The sequence below is a fragment of the Lepidochelys kempii genome, chromosome 3 (assembly GCF_965140265.1).
Source record: "Lepidochelys kempii isolate rLepKem1 chromosome 3, rLepKem1.hap2, whole genome shotgun sequence".
Taxonomy (NCBI): domain Eukaryota; kingdom Metazoa; phylum Chordata; order Testudines; family Cheloniidae; genus Lepidochelys; species Lepidochelys kempii.
The window spans coordinates 120851378-120874652 of NC_133258.1; the positions used below are offsets into that span (position 1 = coordinate 120851378).

General features: G+C 42.6%; 1 protein-coding gene across 3 annotated transcripts in view; it reads right to left on the reverse strand.

The window, feature by feature from the left end:
- Positions 1 to 11375, reverse strand: part of WTAP (WT1 associated protein) — a 36355-nt gene extending 24980 nt beyond the window's left edge. For 2 of the 3 annotated variants that reach the window (XM_073337821.1, XM_073337826.1), the window contains exons 1-3: positions 10833 to 11033; positions 181 to 216; positions 23 to 78 (exon numbers count right to left, since the gene is read on the reverse strand). In XM_073337821.1, coding sequence (XP_073193922.1) covers positions 23 to 78; positions 181 to 210 — 86 coding nt within the window. In that variant the 5' untranslated portion in view covers positions 211 to 216; positions 10833 to 11033. Of the gene's footprint in view, positions 1 to 22; positions 79 to 180; positions 217 to 10832; positions 11034 to 11199 lie in introns of those variants that run through there. The other variant, XM_073337822.1, reaches the window with a different exon arrangement.
- Between the last annotated feature and the right edge of the window lie 11900 nt (positions 11376 to 23275).

The window sequence follows — 23275 nt, forward strand, 5'->3', positions numbered from 1 at the left end:
CAAAAAACATTTATTACTTTACCTTAGGATCAGTTCATCTCTAGCCAAAACCTTAAAGTCTGTTTCACTAAGGCGAACCTACAAAGTAAAAAAAACAAACAAAAAAAAAACAAAACAATTTAACTGTTTGTCTCTGCTACCAACAAAACAAGGAAAAATGGGGAAAAATTTCAAACTTACCTTCTTTGGGAGAGGTTCTTCATTAGTCATTGTGAACTGAGGAAGAAAAAACAAACCTTAGTCAGTCTGATTTGGTCCAGTTACTGAGTTCAGAAAGTTAGCCCATCTTTGCATTCCCATCCTTAATTAAAAAAAACAAAAAAAAACCCACACCACAATAACCACACATCAGCGAGGTCAGATGCTGAAGTACACAACATCTGTTTGATAACAAGCCATGCTATTCACTCTTCCAGCACAAACATCAGGAGGTAGAACTTCCAAGTAACGTTTTATTTTGGTGATAACATTAATACCAGTATCAATAGTATTTTTGCTGTGACTAACAAAAGAATGGCCTGTTAAGACAATCTTCAATTTTAAGTGTTCTCATTTCTATTTTCACAAGTGTAGTAGGAAAACTCTACAGACTTACATATTTAAACAAACATCTATAATTTTGCTATTAACCCTGGCAATAACTTCCAGAGAACTCATCCAGTTAACTCATTTCTGCCATACATATGTACAGTTTATTCTCCTAGTGAGACAGTTTGCAACTTTATTCTGTAGTACGGCTACCAATATTTAGGATACCAATGTTTATGAAACAAAGTCCTCAGAAGAAGTCTCTCGCTCTAAAGGGTCATGCCTTGTAGCAACAGGTGTAATGACACACATAACAAAACCTAATGGGAAAGGGTCAAATACCATAAAAGGCAATGGAAAAACACCACCAAAATAAAGGATCACTTACTTTAAACTTTTTGGTTGGTTACAGTGTTTAAGAAGAGATAGAGGAACTCAGTACAAGGTCATAAACAGCAGTGATAGCAGTTTCAGGTCTTTTACATTTTCAGTTATGCACAACATTAATTTCTTTGGCCTGTGAGTGACTGATTTACCATTGCAGCAGTGGACTGCCAATCTAGTTATACAGGGTTTCTCACAACAAAAATTTTGGTGGCCTCAGAGTGCAGCCACCAACTCTTGCTGGTGGCCAATTTGTTTTTCCTAAAGTTAGTTACAATTTTAGGAAAAATTGTCAAATATGCATGTCCAATTCACTGCAATTTAGGTTTTTTTTGCAGACTCAAAAAAAAGTACAGTTTCTATTTATGGGAACTAAACAGAATAGAAACAAAAAAGGTGCCTTGCATGTTCTTGATTTTTGTTGTTTATTTGGGGGGTTGCCTTTTCTTTTTAAGACTTGCTAGTTAATCTACTTCTGTGAAAAGTGATATTTGTATGTTTGTTAATATCACTTTTCTCAGCAGCAGACTTGCTAGCTACCTGGGAGGCAGGGACAAGTGATGTTAACAAACATACAAATATCACTTTTCACAACAGACTTATTCAGCCCTAACAAGCCAGGGGACAAATTAAGCACTGAGATGGGGAGGCGGGTAGGGAGGCAGTACAGCAGTGAGGGGCGATGGGGGAAGAGATTAATAAGGGTCTGAGGGAGGCAGCAGGTGCTTGGGGAAATGGGGTGGCGGGTGAGCCTGCGGCTGGAGCCTGGGAACCAGAGGCCTGCAGTCGCACCACCAAAGTGCAGGGCTGGAGGACGCAGCAGGGACCAGAAGTGATGGAGGGGTGGGCCAGGGCCAGCACCTGCCGCCATGTGACTGAGACCTGAAACTCTGTGGCCAGGGGACGGAGCCCACTGCCTTCCTCCCAGGGCTGAAGCTGAAAGCCAGAAGCCCACGCCCTACTGCCCCCAGGAAGATGGGGTACTCACACTGGCTGGCTGCTTCTCAGGTGTTTGTGGCTCCAGAGGGAGGGCAGGGCCCAACCCCTGCTGACAGTGCCAGGGGAAGGGCTGCTGTTTTGTCCCCCTCTCCCCCAGCCCACTCACGATCCAGGAGGCTATAGCCGCATGAAGAGCCCCTGGTGGCTGCATTTAAGGAACACTGAAGTAGCTCCCGAGTAACATTTAGCATGTTTAGAAAGTGGCGGATAGTGGCTTTTCTCCCACAAATTGATTTGAAACAAAGCGGGTCTAACACTTTTAAACTAATTCCACGCTGACTCAACTCGGGGGAAGTAGTTTATGAATACACAAACATGGTTGGAGGATAAATTGAAAAATTAGTAAAATTAGTTTCTTTAACTAGGATACCCCAGTCCGTTATGCTTGAACCTCTCTGCAACACTTCAACATTAAATAACCTAAGTACTTCCCATGATTTTTATTTTTGACAAAGCCCGAGTCTTAATAGGCTGAAATTTTAACCAATTCTAACCAGGGGGCAGCGCAGGGAAAGAGGGGGGGAGGGGAACTCCAGCTTTCCACAGGCCAAATAAGTCTTTTAAACAACAAAAGAGACTGATCCCCTCCTCCCTCTGAAGGAAAGCTTCAAAACTAGAAACCTGCTGTGATTTAGATGGAAGGGAAAGTAGTATAGCCACCAGAAAAGCATTTGTGAAGCAGGGAAGCTGCTATGCAGTTGGACGCAGCTCTACTCACACTCTGGCGGGTTTTTTGTTTTGTTTTTCAATAAAGAAGTGGAGTGCAAGAACTCCTTTTCCAAACACTGAGATTCTGTTCTCAAAGACCATAGTTAAAGGGCAGCAACAGAAAAACATTCCCCAAGAGTGTTTAATAAAAAGGGAATAATAATCATGCAACAATTGTGTTTTCCCAGGGAAACTTTTAAAGACTGCATTCAGTAAGTATCATTAACTTGTCCATTATACTACAGATGCAGAGAAAAAGAAGCCATATTTTGGCTAATTGGTTTTGCAAGACTGATCTAATAGACACCTGAGTTTTACTAAAAAAAAACTGCTTTGTTCCCAGAAAGTGTTCATCAGATTTTACTTTTATTTCTTACTATGTATTGTTGTTTTAAGTGCAGAGGGTGGGAAGTAAAGGGAATTTCTATCTAGAAAAGCTCATTTCAGGTGCACAGTTTAGTTTTCACAGATAACAATGTGCCTTTTAAAAGTTTTAGAGCTGAACGGGTAAGGCAAGAGGGTCATGAAACCACTTGCCCCACGTGAATCTCAGGCATCCAGTTTCTGTAATCCTTACGATACACTGCTTCATCTTGCATTTTTTATAACACTGGAAGTGTTTTAACATTGTCCTATAATCTGGTATTCATTAAAATGGGCTCTATTCTATTATGAAATAGTCAATGGCTATGTCTGTACTAGACTTCTGTTGAAATAGCTATGTCAGTCTAGGCAGTTCTCAACCTATTTACCATTGTAGGCCAAAAATACAGCTCTCTGTGTTATGTGGGCTGTATCCACACACTATATATACTCCCTGTATGGCCCTGAGGATGTCACATGGGCTGCAGCTGTATGCTGATTGGGCCATAAGCGGCCTGTGGGTTGAGAACCACTGGTCCAGGGTATTGAGACATGATCCCTACGTGGCTGAACTCTACTTTTCCCAGTAGATCAAGCTATACCAGTAGAGGGCTTGTCTACACAGTGCATTAGTGCACATCAGCCAAGTGTAAATTCTTATGTGCAGCAGCATGTCACATACTGCGTGCAACCTTGCTGACACATAGTAAAGAGTTTAAAACAGTATTATGGCAACGCCAGTTTGGGAACTTTTAGTGTGCACCAGCACAGTTCACGACACACTGCTGCACACAAGAATTTACACCCCCATTGGTACTCACTAATGCACTGTGTAGACAAGCCCAGAGAACAAACTATGGAACGCATCTTTACCACTATAATCCACACCAGGAGAGCTCTGCCAGTGTAGTATATTGGTATACCTACATAGGTAACACACCTAGCATAGGCATAGCTTATGACAAGAGCCACTTGGATTTTGACAGTTTGGGGTGTTTTGTTTTTTTTACCACACACAGAGAGGTACCAATGATTAGTTTCCATCTAAGGACTTGGCTACACTTGCAGATGTAGAACACTGGGAGTTAAACCAGCCTTTGGAGACCGCAACAGGGAAAACGCTGCCATGGGTTTACACTGTCAGCTGCAAGCGCACTGGCATGGCCACATTAGCAGCTCTTGCAATGCCACAAAGAGCAGTGCATTTTGGTAGCTATCCCAGTGTGCAAGTGGCTGCAACGTGCTTTTCAAATGGGGCGGGGGTGGAGTGTGACAGGGAATGTTGTGTGTATGGGGGGGAAAGTGTTTTGGGGGGCTGAGTGTGTCAGCATGCTGTCTCGTAAGTTCAGACAGCAGCAGACTCCCTTCTCACCCGCTCACAACAGCGGCATTCCACACTAATGGTTTGCTTAGTCCTGGAGCAGATGAGCATGCCGGCTGTCAGAAATGGAGCTTTGAAAGGGGATATCTGCATGCCTGCAACCAATTTCAAAACAATGAGAAGAGTGGCCACTTGATTTCAGGGGGATTATGGGACGTTTCCAGAGGCCAATCACAGCACTGTAATGCAACAACTTGTCCATACTGATGCCCGGGCATTTCAGCTGGGGCACAGCAAGCTTTATGCTGCTCCTGGAGGTGGATTACCAGGAACGCTCCAGCTGCAGACTCCAGGCACTCTACATGCGTTGCCAGTGTGGACACCTCAGGAGTTAGGGCTCCCAGGGCTGCTTTAATGCACTCTAACATGCAAGTGTAGCCAAGCCGCAAGAGGTAGAAGCAACAGCCTTCTCAGCTGTCCTCAGGACCAGACTTATCAGTATGTTAAGAGCAATAAAGAACACTTACACTCAGAAAAGACAAAAAGATCATCAAGGGCAAGTCTATGCTTAAGATGCTGCATTGGCACAGCTACATCACAGTAGCACTTTAATTTTGGGAGGCTTAATTAAGTATTATGAAGCTTCTTCTCTCCTTCCATTCCACACTTTTTTAGGACAAATAATTCAAATACAGAAAGTGCACTTCCTAATAAAATGAATGTATGGTACACAACTGCCAAAAATCTGCACTGATTATCAGAAATGAAACTCTTCAAAAATACAGTATAATCAGAACATTTAAGAAAAAGGTCATGAAGGAATTTTCTGTTTGTCATCAAGTTTTTCTACAGTGGGTGTCAGAAGCTAATACTAGTTTATTTTTAATGGACTTAATGTGAGTTTCTTTAGGTGTTCAAATGCCTTATTTGGCCAATTAAACACTCCCAATTAAACCTTAACTCCGACACATAATATCAAGAATATATGTCCCAGATCACACCTATGTAATGTTGTTCTACTTTCACACTGCAGAGATCACTATTAATGTTTTGCCTTCAAATCAAAGTTTGATAACCTGGGATGCATACTGCTTTTTGCCTCTATTCGTGACGGAAGTGAATAACTTTGGGAGTGTTACTGACCATGTTGTAGGGGATGTGAAGATGGCAAAGAATGCTGGAGACTTCTCTTAAGAGTACAGAAATAAGGTAAGGTTTTGGATGGATGGAAAGTATACTATAGCAACTTAGAACACTGGAGGTTGCATGGTTACCACCAAAGTTTAGGGTGCCTTCACAGCCTAAATTCTGCTCTGTTGTGCATGTGTCACAATTCAGTAATTAGGTAAGATTACACTTTCTTGAATTACAGTATACACTTCCACACCTTAAACAGATGTGGCTTTTTTAAATCATTGAAGTGCCAGACTCCTCAAAAATCATTAACATACAATGAGTATCCAGCACAGCCCTCCAATCTTTGTAATGTAAGGTGTATTCAGAAGTGTAGTAATATAGAATTTGAGAAACTATTTTAAGACCATGGTGTGATGTATACCCACAAGCAGAAAACCTTAACTTTGGTATTACCTCGTTTGCAAGTGCTTTATTTTCAAGCAGGGTGGATTGATTTAAAATCACCAATTTTAATCATGATTTAAAACAAGCATGAAACCTTGATGTAAGTCATTGATTTTAATCATGTTTTACATTTGTAAAGTGAATGAAGTGGGCTGTAGCCCATGAAAGCTTATGCTCAAATAAATTTGTTAGTCTCTAAGGTGCCACAAGTACCCCTGTTCTTTTTGCAGATACACACTAACATGGCTGCTACTCTGAAACCTGTCATTATTTGTACTTCAGTTATTTTCCTAAAGAAAGGTTGATTCTCCTTGACTGGTAACTATTAAAACATGTTGATTTGCAACTAAATATAGCCTTTATGCTAAATTTGGCACTTTGCTAACTAGGACACACGATCCATACACATTTAAGCAATTATATAGCTTCACTAACATTTATTCAAATTCTTAATTTTTACTTATGTTAGAAAATGATGAGTGATGCATTTATTTACTAGGTGCTTAATTTTTCCTGTGATCGGTCAAGCTCTATTTCGATAGAAATCCAAAAATCAAAATGCACAGAGAGCATTTTAAATTTTTTCCATTAAATTCTTAAAATTTATTTATTTAGCACCTCAAAATATTTTTTGCATTTAAAACTGATTTATAAAGCAAAGGAAGCATATATATAGTTAGTGAACTGATTGTTTCTGATCACCACATCATTCAAGATGTTAGAACTAGCAGATCATCATCTCATCCTCACACCTACGTTTTATGCATAGATTGGAAGAGGAAAATGTTTTTCCAATCCCAATTGGTTTCTTAACTTTCAATGAGCTAGTCATTAAACTGAACTAGTTGAATAAACGGAAATGAACAGAATATTGTCTCTGCAGAAGAGGCTATAGATGTCACAAGTTGGTTTAGCATTTCATCAAACTCTGGTTCGAGGTGCTTAGCTATTGACTTTCACTAGGTCAGTGATTTTCTTTACAACCTGACACGCTGTTAAAGTTCTGTACTTAGTTTAAGTGATTAATAGAGTATAGAAAGTTTAGGTCTTAATAGAGGTGGTCAATTTCTAATTTTATGTTAAACAGGTATTTTTAAATAGCCTGTACTTAATTTAAATTAAAAAAATCAAAATTTAAAAACTGATTTTATTCACCGTTTGCAAGCATAATACTCTTAGATGTAATTTTTAAATGATTTTTTTTTAAGCCAAACATATAAGCTAAACCCTGCAAAACATTCTAGATGAGCCTAGTAAGGCAAGGGCTTAAAGTTTTTTCATGTTTTTAAACTGCATTGGGAAAATACTGTTTTCAGATGTGCAAAGCTATACTCGCTCAATGAAAGAGGGCTCCATCAATGTACATACACCACACTGGTATGTTAGCCATGCACAGAACAGTGGCAAAAAGTACTTAAAAGTTGCACCTGAAGTACAGTGCATGTACGAAGTGCAATTTTCAACCTCTCAGCCTGGTTAAATAAAGACACTTTACCTCGGAACAAGTGGAGATACAGCTATTCAAACTTTTTAAAAGGGAAGCATTTGCTGCCAGGCCCGCCCACCCCCCCTCCCCCTTTTTGAAAAGCCACCAAAGTCTTTTTGCTCAAACTTTCTAAAACAACCCATTTGTGGGCAGAAATCATGCTCCGAGATGAAATTTCAATAGATGAAAATTTTGGAAAGAGCTAAGCAACTGAAAATGGGATCATAATGGAAATACTCAGTCTTACTAATCACTTTTGCTCCATATGCTGTCATCCAAAAACATCACAAGTTGTTCTACATCATAGGATGGAACCAGTAGTGGCCCCCTATGTTTAGGCTGTCTACCACTCTTCATAATAAAAGGCTCACTTATTTTTGTAAGTGATTCTAACACCTGCATTGTTTGGCATGTCTGAAATTCAGCAAGGCGAAAGCCTTGGAGATAGGGATGTGCCTTTTGCCTGTCCCATGAAATGCATGAGAAGTTACAATGTTAGACAGCTCTTTCCCATATGCTACTTGTTTGCCTGATGAAATTTTGGCAGCATGCCAAAACAACAAAATGTAAACATTCTAAAACAGGTCCTAGGTGCTGTGCCAAAGCTGCAGCAGCAGAAACACCTTGGAGCTGCAAAAGCAGTGGTGGGAGCACAGCTGGGCTCCATTCCTACAACCATCTCTGTCTGGACCAAGCACAAGGCTTTAGGGGCATTGTACCGATCAGAAACAGGCCAGGTTGCCTGCACCCCAGCAAAAGCTACCAGAAGTTAATCTACCAAGTTATTTCTCCTACTGTAGTACGAGTCCTGAGGCAATGAAGGTTCAGAGTTCAAATCATGCTAATGATGCTATATGTATAATCTTAACACTTTTTTTCCTTTAAGAACTATAAAATTATATTAAAACTCTACAGTAAAACAGTTAATTGGTTGCAAAGCCATGTGGCTCAAACGTTAGGAAATATCAGATGTAAGTTTCCTGTACAATCTTAATTCCCACCCACCCCCGCATATGCATAATGATATAATCTTTAATCTGATAGTGTGTATTCCCCCCCACACCTCCTGGATTAATATTATTCAGTGCACAGGATGGATGCACAAGGGTCAGAATTCATGTTACAGTTGCTCATGCAAGTCTGGCATTTCTTAACTTAGGGGTTGACTTTGCAACCTAAATAGATAACTTCCTCTTAATAGTTTTTTTGTACATTATATAAACACTACACCCTATTACTGAAACATGGCAGACTTTCTGCATCAGCAAGACTTCACAGTATCTTAGCAATTTAAACTTGAGAGGTTTAGCTACACAGAGCAGATTGATAACACCACCCCGGTAGTCAACATTGAGACACATTAAGTAACTTCCTCAAAACTACTGACACATCTACAGCAGCATGAAGGAGAGTTAAAAGCCAACCTAAATTGTTTTAGGTCTTTGAATGTTGACTGGCTGTTTTATATTGCTTATTGTTTTATCAGTATATATACACACCTGGATATGGGAAAAGGAAAAATAAAATAAATCAGTAAAGCAACAATCCTATAAACACTTAAGCATGAGGTACTCAAAGTTATTGCATGCTTAATTATTTGCAAGCTCAAGACCCAAGGGGTCTTGTTTGTTATTTTATCAATTTTCATTTTAAATGTCATTAACATGCCAATAGTAAGATGGGTAAGAAAACATGTTAATGGACCACCATCTCCAAGATGCTGACCACAGTACATAGAATACGTTTACTAAAAAATAAGTTTTTTTTTTTAAAAAGCAAAGCACAAAGAATAAGCAACTTTAAATATTGTCAAAAAGAAAAAGAGTATTGTGGCACCTTAGAGACTAAACAATTTATTTGAGCATAAGCTTTCGTGAGCTACAGCTCACTTCATCGGATGAGCTTATGCTCAAATAAATTGGTTAGTCTAAGGTGCCACAATACTCCTTTTCTTTTTGGAAATACAGACTAACACGGCTACTACTCTGAAACCTTTAAATATTGTGCAATAGCTAAAGATGCTTCCCCTCAGTTGGCTCTCAACTGAAAGAATGATCAAGCTCACTGCTAAGGTTATTGTAATTTTCTGTAAGAGCATGACAATGTGCTATTTTCTACAAGAACAAACAAGAATTCTTTTAAAGAGTAATCTTCAATACGTCCTATTGAAATAAACACAAATTCACTGTTTATACATGGTATAATTTATTCATTATCATACTAAAAAAATGTGCATCTTAACCCAAAAATTCATTCTGGTGACAAATGGTAGCTTGTCAAGTTTCCAGCCTTTTACTTTTGCTCTCAGTAATATCAAACGTACATTAGTATTTCACCTATACTAACACATTAACACACACAGTTGGAACACAGGATGGGTTTTTATTTAAAATTTCTATGTAAATTCTTAACTTATTATAAGCTGATTATAGCAGACATTACTTTGCCATATTTGACACATGAACTAAAAGGCTCATGCTTGAGGATCATAATGTTCTATTTTATCTCACATGCCACTTAACATACTACGGTATTGATGACATATTGTAAAGGGACATAAAATATTAGATACAGGGATGAAATGATGCAGTTAATTTCAATTGTTCTAGTTATAACATTGCTTTACGGGCTTTTTTTTAAAAAATACCTGGCAGCTAATTTTTTATATTACAGTCTGCGTAGAAACCACCACTACAGGTATCAGCGTCTCCAAAACAAAAACAAGCAAAAATGCAAAACAAGGCCCCGGCTCTACAAAGATTTCTACACATACCTAACTTTAGGCACGGTGACTAGTCCCACTGCCTTCCCGGAAACCCGCACGGAGCGTAAAGCTAAGCATGTGCAGCAGCCGCCGCGGGACGGGCACCTAAGTGCGCTGCAGCTCTACCAGCGGACCCTTCCGCCACGCTGAACAAGCCACTGGAAATCGTTCACCTCTCCCGCACGGCCCCAGCCAGGCCGCAGCAGCCGCCCCCGCAGCAAGAAGGGCCATTTGACAGCGGAGCGCACAGGCCGCTCCCTGCGGCGGGGCTACGGCTCATTGCCGGTGGAAGGGGGGAGCAGAGCCCCCGAATGGCTCCTAATCCCGCGGGCCCGGGCTCCGCCCAACCCGTCCTGGCCGCTGTCGCCGCAGCCTACAAGAGAAAACGGGGCCTCCCCAGGCGGCGGGTGGGCACAATGGGCGCCCCCGGGGCCCGGCCCTGACTCACGCACCCAGCCGGGCTCTGGCCTGCGCCTCACACAAAATGGCTCTAGGTGCTTCTGCCCTGCCCCCGTAGGTAACGGCCGGAGCCGCCCGGCCCGGAGCCCCCAGCCTCAAAAGCAGCGGGACAGGGACACCCTGGTGCCCGGTGCGCACCGGCCCCGCTCCAGCGGGCGCATCCCGAGCGGAGGAGAGGGAGATGGAGGAGACGGCAGCGGCGGCACCCCGGGAGAAGGGGCGGCTGCTCGGCTACTCACCTCCTGCTTACGGCGCGGAGGCCTCGCTGTCCCCGCGCACCGACTGCCTGGGCCGGGCCGGGCCTGTCACATCAAGGGCGGCACCTTCCGCACCCGCCTCAGCGCCCAGACCCGGGGCCTCAGCGGTCACCACCTCCCCCACCCCGCGCTGCCGCCCGCTCTTTATTTGCGGATTCTCTGCGCTACAAAATGGCGCCGAAGGAGGAAACGCGAGTGCGGCCGCCCCGCCCCCAGCCCGCCCCTGGGAGGAGCCGCGGCCGCCCGCCCGCAGAGCCCGCCGGGCGCAGGGAGCGGGAGGAGCAGCTGCTGCTGCAGTAGCAGCGCGACACGCCGGCGGTGGCCCCTGTCCCGCGCCGCTCTTACTCACCCGGCGGCGGCGGCGGCGCGACGGTAACTTCCCTCCTCCGGCTCCTCACCGGAACTACTTCCCAAGCGCCTTTCCTCCTCCCTGCGGGCTCCCGGCCTGGAGCCGCCGCCTTCCCACGGCGTCTCGCCTGGTATGTGGCGGGGCGGTTAACCTGACAGTTGAACGGACATCGCATGGGGCAGCCGGACAGCTGCTGCGGAGGAGGAGGCGGGGGGGGGGAAGACGCGGAGGGATACCCCCTGCTGAAATGAGGCTTCGGGCGGAAGCAGAGAAAGTCAACCTCTCTACTCCGCGAGAGGACGCGGCGCTGTTGGCCTCGAGCCCAGCGCGGGGTCATCCCCACGTTACCCGCTGACAGCCCGGTCCTGAGGCAGGCTCGAAACCCATCCGCCGGCAGCTCCCCGGCCTCATCTCCACCCTCCCTCAGGGCAGAGCAAATAGTATGGCCAATGCATGGCGAACCCAGAGTGCGCTCCATGGCTCTCTCACCAACAGAAATCGGTCCAATAAAAGGCCATGTTACCCACCAAGTCTCACTGCGACCATGCGCATTTTTGGAGCCCCCCCCCCCCCCTCCCCGAACCGTCCTTCGGATTTGGAGGCGCCCTTGGTGTTGCCTATTAAAGGGTCACCAAAAAGATAAAGCACCGTGAGAAGCAAATTCACTTGTTGCTACGAGCCAGCTTATTAAACTAAAAGGATGTTTAAAAATGTAATTTTTATTTTCACCTTTTATATTGTTTACTTTTTGCTTTTTTCTCAGCGTGGATAATGAAAATTAGACTAGTCAGTTTCAGTTGTCTAGTACAATGTTCAGTCTTCAGACAGTAAACTGCAAGGAAATGTTTATATCCTATTAATGTTCAAAAGAATAAAAATATTTCTGCTAATTTTAAAATGTAGAAAAAATTGCCTAATGTTGGCCTTAATTAAAGTTTGAGTTTGGACAGCTACTGTCTACGTTTCATTTTGTGGTGCTCTTTATGTACTATCCATTATTTCTAGCTTAAAGATATTCAGCTGACAGAAATGTTCCCTCCCTACTAACTCAACAAATAATAAAGTATGGTATTTTGGGTCAAATTAGGCCCTCTGTTACACCTATGCAACTGGGTTGTGTAGGTATAACTGATTAGAACTCTGTAAGCAATTCTAGCAATGATGCACAAGGAATAACGGAATCCATCTAAAAAGAAAAGGAGTACTTGTGGCACCTTAGAGACTAACCGATTTATTTGAGCATAAGCTTTCGTGAGCTACAGCTCACTTCAGCTGTAGCTCACGAAAGCTTATGCTCAAATAAATCGGTTAGTCTCTAAGGTGCCACAAGTACTCCTTTTCTTTTTGCGAATACAGACTAACACGGCTGTTACTCTGAAACCTGAATCCATCTAGTCCATTCTCTCTCAGCTATGTTAGCTGAGCTCTCTAGCACTAGAAGGACTAAACAGCAGTACAAATGTATTTGTCACTAGAGGGCAGGTCTGATTGTGAAATATATACAGAAAATGGATCTGTTGAATAAGAAGATGCTATTTTTACTTAAACAACAAGGAGTCCGGTGGCACCTTAAAGACTAACAGATTTATTTGGGCGCAAGCTTTTGTGGGTAAAAAACCACTTCTTCAGATGCATGGAGTGAAAATTACAGATGCAGGCATTATATAATGACACATGAAGAGAAGGGAGTTACCTCACAAGTGGAGAACCAGTGTTGACAGGGCCAATCCGGTTCAACACTGGTTCTCGACTTGTGAGGTGACTCCCGGGGGCCCACCTCCCACTCTCACCCCCAACCTTGCAGATGTGTATTTCAAGTTCTTGCATTTTGTATTAATTGATAACATATCCAAAGTCTAAGAGGGCTGCTATTTTATCAGACTAGTTTGTAATATAAACATTGATATAAGTGGAACACTTACATATTTGATCATACAGTGGGACTGCTCAGACCCTACAAAACTGGGCATTTATATTTAAAGCAATTAGGACAAGAAGTGGGAGATTTATACAGTGGAAAAGGGAAGATTTCCCACTTTAAAATAATAATGGACAATTATTTTAGGTAATTTATATTCCATACATAAATTACCTAAAATGGTTTTTCCATGTATAAATCACAATTTTAAACATCAAACATCTCAGGATTTCCAGGGCTAGAAGTAAATACTGTTTATCTCATTGGAAAACCTCTTCTCTAATGATATAAAACTCCTATCAGGCTCTGATGAGTTTTGAGATGTTGAACTTTAAATCTGTCATTGGTACATATTGCCCATCTTGCACCTCAGTTTGTGCATCTGTTGGGCGTTTCTACAATAGGTAAAAGAAGAAAATCTTTCTTGTTGCTGTTGTTTTTTAAAGGTAGTATGAGAATGCCTAGCTTCACCTGGTTTCAGGATCAGGCTGAGACTTTCATATGTGATAGGTGGCTGAGGCAAGTATGGATCTGGAGGGAGGGATAGCTCAGTGGTTTGAGCATTGGCCTGCTAAACCCAGGGTTGTGAGTTCAATCCTTGAGGGGGCAATTTAGGCGTCTGGGGCAAAAATTGGGGATTGGTCCTGCTTCAAGCTGGGGGTTGGACTAGATGACCTCCTGAGGTCCCTTCCAACCCTAACCTTCTATGATCTATGTTACAGTGAAAAGTTAGGTGCTGAATGAGTTTAGGCAGCAGCTGAGTGGAGGTTTTGTGGATCTCAGAAATTCCTAAGTCCCTTTGTGGATCTGTATCTTCCTGTTTTGCACTTGCTTTTAGTGGAAAAGTGGTTTTTAAAAAAGAGAGAGAGAAAATGTCTTCAAAAGAGCACTACCTGGCATTAGGGTAGAATCAAAAAGTCTACAATCACCCATATGCCAAAGCTGTCTTCATCCAACGACTGATCTTGCTTAGCGTCCAAGATCAGGCCTGTTCAGAGTGGTATGGTTATAGACAGTTTTAATTGTTGCTTTTAATCTTTTCATCCTCTTCTCATCCTGTTGTAGGTTCTGTGGATAATCGTACATTGCACATTAACCTAATTATTCTACTGCTGAGAGGCTTGCAACTAGAGTGCTTCTTCACTTACCCAGCTCTTGATCTTTTGTTTTGCTTTTGGCTTTTCAGCATGGAGGCCAGTTAGAACAAAACAAACTTGAAAACATTATTTAAAAACAAATGCCTGTATATGTCAATAATAGAGATTTTTTTAAACTAGAAAAATGGTCTTAAACCACTGTTACTACTTTTATTTGTGTGTTCTCTTCCAATATTTTCTCTCCCTTCTTGTTCTTCACTTGTGCCGGTCCTGACCTCTTCTATAATTGCATGGCGTGCAGGTTCTCTAGGCAACCAGAAGCTAAGATGCATCTGGCAGAGCTGGAGATGCTGTTATACAACTTGAATAGCTGGCATGGGATGATTGGGTCCACTAAGAAAGCAAAAGAGGAGCAGTTGGGCTCTGAGCATAGTATTGCTACAGTTGTCTCCTGTTGCCATGCAGTCTGGACAAATTTACAGACACAAGTATGGTCCTTGTCAAATAAAAAGTGATGCAGTATTTAAAATTCATGACTCAGACTAAACCCCCAAAGTCATGAGATTGTCTGTCTTTAAATCATGGGATTTAAAAAAAAATAATAATAAATTTGGGGTTCTTTTTGGTGTCAGTCTTCTGAGCCTTTAGAGTACACTTGATTTGTGTTATCAAACTTTTCTCTGTAACTATGAGGGCTATAAACTTAGTTTAAAAGTAAATAGTTGAGATTCCCATGAAATAATCTGGCTCCAGAAACTGAGGGTTGGGAAAAAAAATAGTGAGGAAAAAGGGCAAAAGTTGGCAACAGCTCTGATGGCAGCTATGATCTGTAGCCTTGGAGAGCTAGGCAGCAACAGATAAGAGAAAATAAGGGTTACAGAAAAGAAATTGGAAGTAGTCAAGGTAGAAGGGTCAATACAGTTTCCATAAAGCACTGGTAGTCTGCAAGAACCTTAAAAGAGCAGGAACTGAAGAAAGGCTGATCAGATCATGAAAAGGCAGTCTCTGATTATATTTACTGGGGGGGGAAATTCCCCAGTAGAAAGGAGAGTAGGAATGAATCAATAGCCCTAACCTAGTTCTATAGACAATGTGGTGTGGAAGGAGCATGGAATGAGGAACAGGCAAGGGCTTTTTCAGGGACAATGGGGAAGGGGTATTATTTTGTCTGTCACCAACAGAAAAGATAATTCAACAGAATATATGGATCACTGAAACCACTGGACAGCAGGAAAATGATATGGACAGGTTTACAATCTGACCACCAGGTGGGGACATCTGAGCAGAGGTAAGCCCAGGTTTGAATTCAGTGACTCTCTCCAGAGAGGGTTGGGCTAAAGGAATATCTTGGATACTAAACTGGAGGAGCAAGGCTATTCTTGTACACTTCTATTTAGGGTGACCAGATAGCAAGTGTGAAAAATCGGTACAGGGGGTGGAGGGTAATAGGCACCTATATAAGAAAAAGCCCCAAAGCCCAAGCCCCATTGCCCCGAGTTGGAAGGCCAAAACCAAATGCCAAGGGCTTCAGCTCAAGGCTGGCGGCCTGTAACCTGAGCCCCACCGCTCAGGGCTGAAGCCCTCAGGCTTCGGCTTCGGACCTGGGCAGTGGGGCTCGGGCTTCAGCCCCAGACCCCAGCAAGTCTAAGACACCCCTGGCGACCTCATTAAAGTGTGGTGACCCACTTTGGGGTCCAGACCCACAGTTTGAGAATTGCTGCTGTAGTCAGAATCAATTTTGGTGGAACAGTTAATACAAACAAGTTCAAAGCACAACTGCCTGTACAATTTTTTGAGACAGACAAGTTGGGTGAGGTAATATCTTTTATTGGACCAACTTCTGTTGGTGGAAGAGACAAGCTTTCACACTACGCAGAGATTGTCTTTTCCATCAACAGAAGTTGGTCCAATAAAATATATTACCTCATCCACCTTCTCTTTCTCATAGCATGAGACCGACATGGCTACAACAGTGCAATATACAGTTATTTGGCTAAGGGATAAAATCAAGTTTCTGTCAAGCTCCTTTTTTAAGTCATAGAAAAACCCCCACAGCTTTAATTTGCAAAGATTTTTATTTGAAAGCAAGCCAGAATTTTTTATGTGATCCTGATTAGGTGATGAGTTGCACTTGCCCTGATTAAGTTATATTTAGCAAGGAAGTTAGTTGCTTACCCTGAGCTTCTCATAGCTGAGAGGAATTCCTGCCCACCTACTCCTGAGAAACTTTTCTCCCACAATACAATCAGTTCATAATTTGAGGATTGGGAATTTGAACCTTTGTATCTCATATCTTACCTCGGGATAGCAGTTTGATCTTCAGGCTATGCCTAATGGCCTGAATCTGTCCCTGCACTGTAGACTGGATCTGTGGGTTCTCTTTGGTGGGAAAATCTGAAGGAGGAATATCACGGCCTCCCGACTGGAGATGGGTGAATAACAGATTTTTTTGTTCACTTACAACTCCAAAAAACTGGGAGGAAAAATATAGTTTTGGGTCAAATCAAAACCAAAAGTAAAAAAGTTATTTTGGGTCAAACAAAACATTTGTATTTTGAACTTTTTTTTTTTACATTTAACAAATTTTTAGTACAATCAACGGAAGTTTCGAAACAAAAAGCCCTCTAGAATAAATAAATCAAAATGTTTTATTTCAAACAGGCTGAAAGAAAATGTTTTGATTTATTTTGAAAACTGTTTTTGGTGTGTTTGTTTTTTAACCAAAACAACTTGACAAACTAGACATGAATTTACAAAATGTTTCTGTGTTGCTGAATGTGCATTTTTCACTGAAGAAAGTTTCAATCAAAACATTTTACTCAGCTGTATTCCCTGTCCTACACCTTAGAACAGGGGTGGCCAACGTGTGGCTCTTCAGACGTTAATATGCGGCTCCTTGTATAGGCACCAACTCCAGGGCTGGAGCTACAGGCGCCAACTTTCCAATGTGCTGGGGGGTGCTCTCTGCTCAACCCCTGGCTCTGCCACAGGCCCTGCCCCCACTCCACCCCTTCCTGCCCCCTCCCCTGAGCCTGCAGTGCCCTCGCTCCTCCCCCCTCACGCCCTGGAGCCTCTGCATGCCATGAAACAGCTGATCAGGAGGCATGGGGAGGGACAGGGAGGCGCTGATCGGTGGGGCTGCCGGTGGGTGGTAGGCACTGGGAGTGGGTGTGGGGAGCTGATGAGGGGCTGCTGATGTATTACTGTGGCTCTTTGGCAATGTATATTGGTAAATTCTGGCTCCTTCTCAGGCTCAGTTTGGCCACCCCTGCCTTAGAGCATACACTATAGACCTTGAACAGGCCCAGGCACAATATGAAATCAGGCCCTCCTGTGGGCAAGCTATGTGGAAGGGCAAAACTGGAAAAGATTGCTTCATCAAGGCTTTTTCAAAGCAGCCAAAACAACTCGTTTTTGCAAAATGAATGCAAAACTTTAAGATTAAGTGTATTGTATATCTGTATATAAAACAAAGAATAATGGTGTTTAATTCTTTTTTAATGGCAAAAGTGTGTGTGTGTGTGTGTGCGTGCTCTCTCTCTCCCCTTTCCCCCCCAATCTTCAGGCACAAACATCGCTGAAGAGATTTTGTCCGAACCAGACTACAGATTCACTCTCTCTCTGGCCCTGTGACAGTTCCACTATGGATAAATATTTAAATAGTCATGGGACCAGAGAGAGAAAGAATGGGAATGACTCTGCGGTCCCATGGTTAGGGCATCCATCTGGGAAGTGGGAAATCCTGGATCCAGTTCCCCTGTTCCAAACTCTCATTATTTAGCTACTGTGGAAAAGCTTCAACAGGAGAGACTGAGGGAGCCCTACATCAGACTATCCTATAATGCAGTGGTTAAAAGACTCTCCTGAGAGGTGGGAGACTCCTATTCAAAATGTTTTCTTCCCCATGCTGGCAGAGGGAAGGGATTTGAAGGCAGGGTCTCCCACAACCCAGGCAAGTGCGTTAGCCATCAGGCTAAGAGTTATAAGGTGGGCAGCACCATCACCTCCTCCTCCTCTGGTGGTAGCCAGACTGTAAATGGGACCCAGTCTTGTAGGTGGCCTCTGAGCATGCCTACCAAATCAGGCATCTTATGCGACTTAGGCAAACGTATATCTTTCCTCTGTGTGTGAATCACTCTGGGGCTTATACGGGAGATAGATGACTGGATGACTAGAGTGAGGAAGCACTGCGCAGGCCCAGAGACAAAAACGTGGGTGGCAGGGAACATTTACCCTGAAAATATAGAGGCAGTTGGTATCTATGTGCCTACAGAGTTCAGTGGCAGTTCAGTGGAGCTTAAAACTGGGACTTTGGTGCCTAAACATGAGGCTTTGGCACCTAAATCTGAGGTTTAGACCTTTAATACCTTTGTGGATCAGGGCCTCCATTCCAAATTAATTTTCCCATCTTACCCAATTGGATTTGTCAGGTATGGATGAGATTTCAAAGTAATGGGAAAATGTACCAACTTTGGACACTATTTTGCTATTCATTAACTGCTGGATCCAAAGCACAACTTGCCAAACTGCTGAATGTACTTTTTTTGTATCACTTGTATGCAGTTTGACTTATTCTGATCTGTAACCTACCTGTTTCATAATTGTCTTATGCAATTGCTATGTTCTTTTGAGCATTGCTTTTATGAATTTGGGTCCCATCCTGGCCATTTTCTGATCAGAGTTAGTTAGGACATTGCAAGTTCGGTAGGAATGCTTTTATAAAATTCACCAACTTCTCACCATTACCACTGAGACCCTTGTTGTATCACGTCTTGACTGTTGTAACTTTCTCTGTTCTGGCTGTCAAACAATTTTGTTGCTTGCAGCTAGAAGAAGAATATTGCAGCAGGCTAGCTTACTGGGGTGAGCAGTCCTGTTGATTTACTGCCCTCTCTGGACTTTGCACTCCTAAAAATAACATTTAATACCACCAGAAGCTCATCTTAAATTGAATGTAGATTGTGCACCTGCGGTGATGCCTCAAATTAATAATTAATCAATTACTAATTATAGTAATGATCATGTTAGCATGGGTATAGCATCAGTGATGTGCTACCCTTAAATGTCCACATTAGTCATTCCCTCTTGGTCTGTAAAAAGATGTTGAAGACAACTTTGTGCTGCAGATGCTATGGTGTCTCAGGAATTATATGGATTTTTTTCCAAGGTTATCTACCCTGTTTGGCATAAAAGTATATAATCATAATTCTCCCTTATCTGATGGTAGACATAATAATTGCTTATTGATCAGGTCTTTTAAAGGACCTCAAACTGAAATACATTTTTTTTTTCAAATTTAAACAGATCATTGTTAAAGGACCAGGTGGCCCGGCCAAGATGGTCGGGGAGGGGGGGTCCTATGACAAGGAGGAAGCACCTGAAGGAAGAGCTGTTGTACCTTGAACCCTTCATATTTTCAATCTTTAGCTGCTTGGGAGCATATGGTATGCCTTCCTCTCTGCCCACCCAATGATTCTATTGCTCAAGAGATTTGTCTGGCTTCCTCGTACAACTTGTATACTGAACCCAAAGAGACTGGGGACACTTCTTCCCCTTTCAAGAGCTAGAAACCCAAGAGTAGCTGAAGCTTTCTTGTATAGTGTGGTTCCTTCAGTTCCAGTGTTCCTCCAACCAGACCAGAATATGTGAGGAGCATTCCCCACTGTGATTGTCACAGTTTTACTGTCCAGCCTGGTCTATCTTGATTACTGATGAAATCAGGCTCCTGTGAGAGTCCATGCCAACCATCTTCATCATCTATGTAACTGGAGTGTTGTATTTTCCTGTATATTAGCTCCATGGCTTCCTTTGCATTATAAATGAGATTATGTTAGGAACAAGTGCATGGAAGGCAGTGGTAATGTTGCTGCTCTTACCCTGTGCCTCCACACAGAGAGTCCAAATACAGGTTACACAGGCAGGTTAACCACCACCAAGTGCACATTACGCAATAGGCAGTACATGACCATCAGTAAACTTTTGTTGCATATGCTCTCTCATGTCCTATCTACTTGTCATCATGCTAGGGTATGTGGTCACCCATCTTTTTAGCTCATTCATACTTCTCTGGGATTGCATTTGCCCCCCAAAATACAATACTTAAATATATAGGTAAAAATATAATCCCCAGCTCTCCTAGGACGCTAGATAAATTGAGTCATGTCAACTTTTCTGGTCTTCTCCTGGAGCTGGCAAATTTCAGTGTTTTACTGCGCCCTAATTGGCATGTCAGCAGTGTCAGATACCTCTTGTGCGGGCCTGTTGGTGGGGGCTCTGGCATCTCAGTGAGAGAGAGGGCACGGATCTGCTCAGGTGGTTGTCTGTCCATCTGTCTTTCTCTGCTCTCCCTTTCTCTCCCTTGCTCTGTAGGTTCCTTCCTTTGTTCTGTCACTTTTCCTTTCTTCATCTCAATCACTTTCCCCTCCTCTGAACTCCCTCTTGCTCACACACATCACCTGGCTTCCCAGTAATATCTCCATTCTTCTCGAGCAGAGGCATCACCCCCAAATATTCTGCTTGATGCTTGTTTGTATAGGATTAAAGAGGAATCCCTCATCTGTAACAGCATATCACTCCATATGTTACCCCCCCATTATGCTTCCACCATGTAAAATGATCATGGTAGAGATACCTAACAGATCAAAGGGGTTGGTAATAATGGATTAAAATAACCAATAGGATTTTAACATAAATAGTAGAGAAGTGTTAAATACATTGATTTAACCTAATGTATGATTTTTTCCAATTATCTGGGCTCTGTGGACAACTGCTCTCCTATAAACCCAGCTGCAGCCTGTTGTTTCAAGGTCACTTGACATACTCACTTTCAATTGTAAAAAAAAAAAATTAAGTGAGAGTTTGGAACAACAAGAGGCTGGGCTAAACAAATGTTAGGTTAGGGTTTTCCATATAAAATGAGATCTGAAAGTAATTAGACAACCAGCAAGAACTGCTACAAGAGCAGTTCACAAGGAGAAGTTTTTAATGTCTGTTTCCACCTCAGCCCTACATTTCATTTCCCCCACTTACCAGCGTTTGGCTAGAGAGAGAGGTACAGATATCTGGGCTACTTTAAACTAGGGATTGAAATCAGTCTCCCAGGAGCACAATCCACCACCATCTGCCACTTGAATAGTTGACTGGGCATACCTCTATGTTTGTATCATCTGGAAATAATTTCCTGAACCATAGCAAATGTGGGCAGGCAGGGTCACTCAGAACATAATGGGAAGAGAAACACCATTAATGTTCGCAAAAAGAAAAGGAGGACTTGTGGCACCTTAGAGACTAACCAATTTATTAGAGCATACAGACTAACACGGCTGTTACTCTGAAACCAACCATTAATGTTGATGTTGTTGGGGATGAAAGGTAGAAAGTTTCCATCTATACACACTTAAATTTTTTGAAAATTCTAGCGTTGTGCACTTTGCCTGACCACCCTGTGTAAACTTCCAGAAACATGCCATGATTACTAATGCTTATGCCACCATTGATTCATAATCTTTTCTCTTGATCTACCTCGGGGCACTATGGGCACATGAGTTACACGAATAGCTCCTGCAGCGTTTGAAAAGCCAAATTATTTAAATACCTGAATCTCTTCAACATTTGCGACCTCGATCATAAGTACCTGCAACGTAAGATGAACAGCTGTGCACACAGCCACAATAACAGCACCCACTGGAGACTTCAGTCCCAAACTGGTACCCACTCAGCTGACCAATAAATATTTGAGCAGGCAGCTTCGACAGGGCAACTGGCCACTCTTTTCCTCAACCTTGTGGTCTGGTCTTGCAACATCACCAGAGGCATAAAAAATTGTCATTTCTTATTTTGAAGTTATGCATTTACGATTGCTTGTCCCAGATCTTGACAACACCCTGGTCCTGCTAGTCTGGGGTTGTAGTCCAGGATCAAAAGTGGCACTCCCCCTAGTGAACATCATCCTCAAATAGTACATGGAGAAAACTCCTCCTTAGGTAGTTGTGCATGACATTACAGCAACAACTGCTAACTATCTGGGCCTGGTCTACACTACAGAGATAAGTTGATGTAAGTTGCCTTACGTTGACCTAACTCTGTGAGCGTCTACACTAAAATGTTGCTCCTGCTGATAACTCACCCACTACATTGACTTAATAACTCCACCTCCATGAGAGGCATAGAGTCAATGTTGATGTAGTTAGGTTGACTCAGAGTAGACACTGCGTTGCTTACATCTACTGTTGCTGCCTTTCAGAAGCCATCCCACAATGTCCCACGTTGACAGTTAAATCGGAGCAAGTGCTTCTGGTGAGGATGCACACCACTGACACAAGAAGCATAGTGTGGACATACAAAAGCCATTTAATTACTGCGGTGGCTGTACATCGCTGTAACTTAGGTCGACATAATTTTGCAGTGTAGACATATGATTGGTCTGTGGCCGTCAACAGACATTGCTAGAACACACTCAGCCATCTTGCCAAAGCTGCCCCCAGTGCCTCACAATTACTTTCAAAAGATATAGCAAAAATATTCTCTGCTGAGCAAAGAGTGAGAACCAAAGCCCAGATCCTCAAAGGTATTTAGGCTTCTAACGTCCACTGATTTCAGAGTGGAATCAGATTTCACAGTAATTTCAGTGAATGTTAGGGGCCTAAATACCTTTGTGGATCTTTGAGTATTTACTTTAGCCACTGTTTTGAAAAAAAGACTTGGAAATTATACTAGTGCCTGGAAGCTTATTGGAGTGGCCCTTCAAATTAGGAGAATGTTACCTCTTTTTCCTTACAATTCCCTGTGCTCCCAGGAGGTCATTCTAAATCTCCCAGAGGCCACTACTTCAGGGAGTGTTTCAGGAACAGGGGGATTAGTACCCAAAAGCCAGTACAACTGCAATGATATAGTACAGTGCTGGCATGGACGCAGACAGAATTGCATCCTAAACTGTGTCTTTTTATTACAAATTTCATGATATTTGGTGTTTTTCTTTGGTGTTTTGTCTCAGCCCCAAGCATCAAGTGATTATATGAGAAGGTCAGCTTTCACTGAGGAGAAAAAAAAAGCCTAAAGCCTT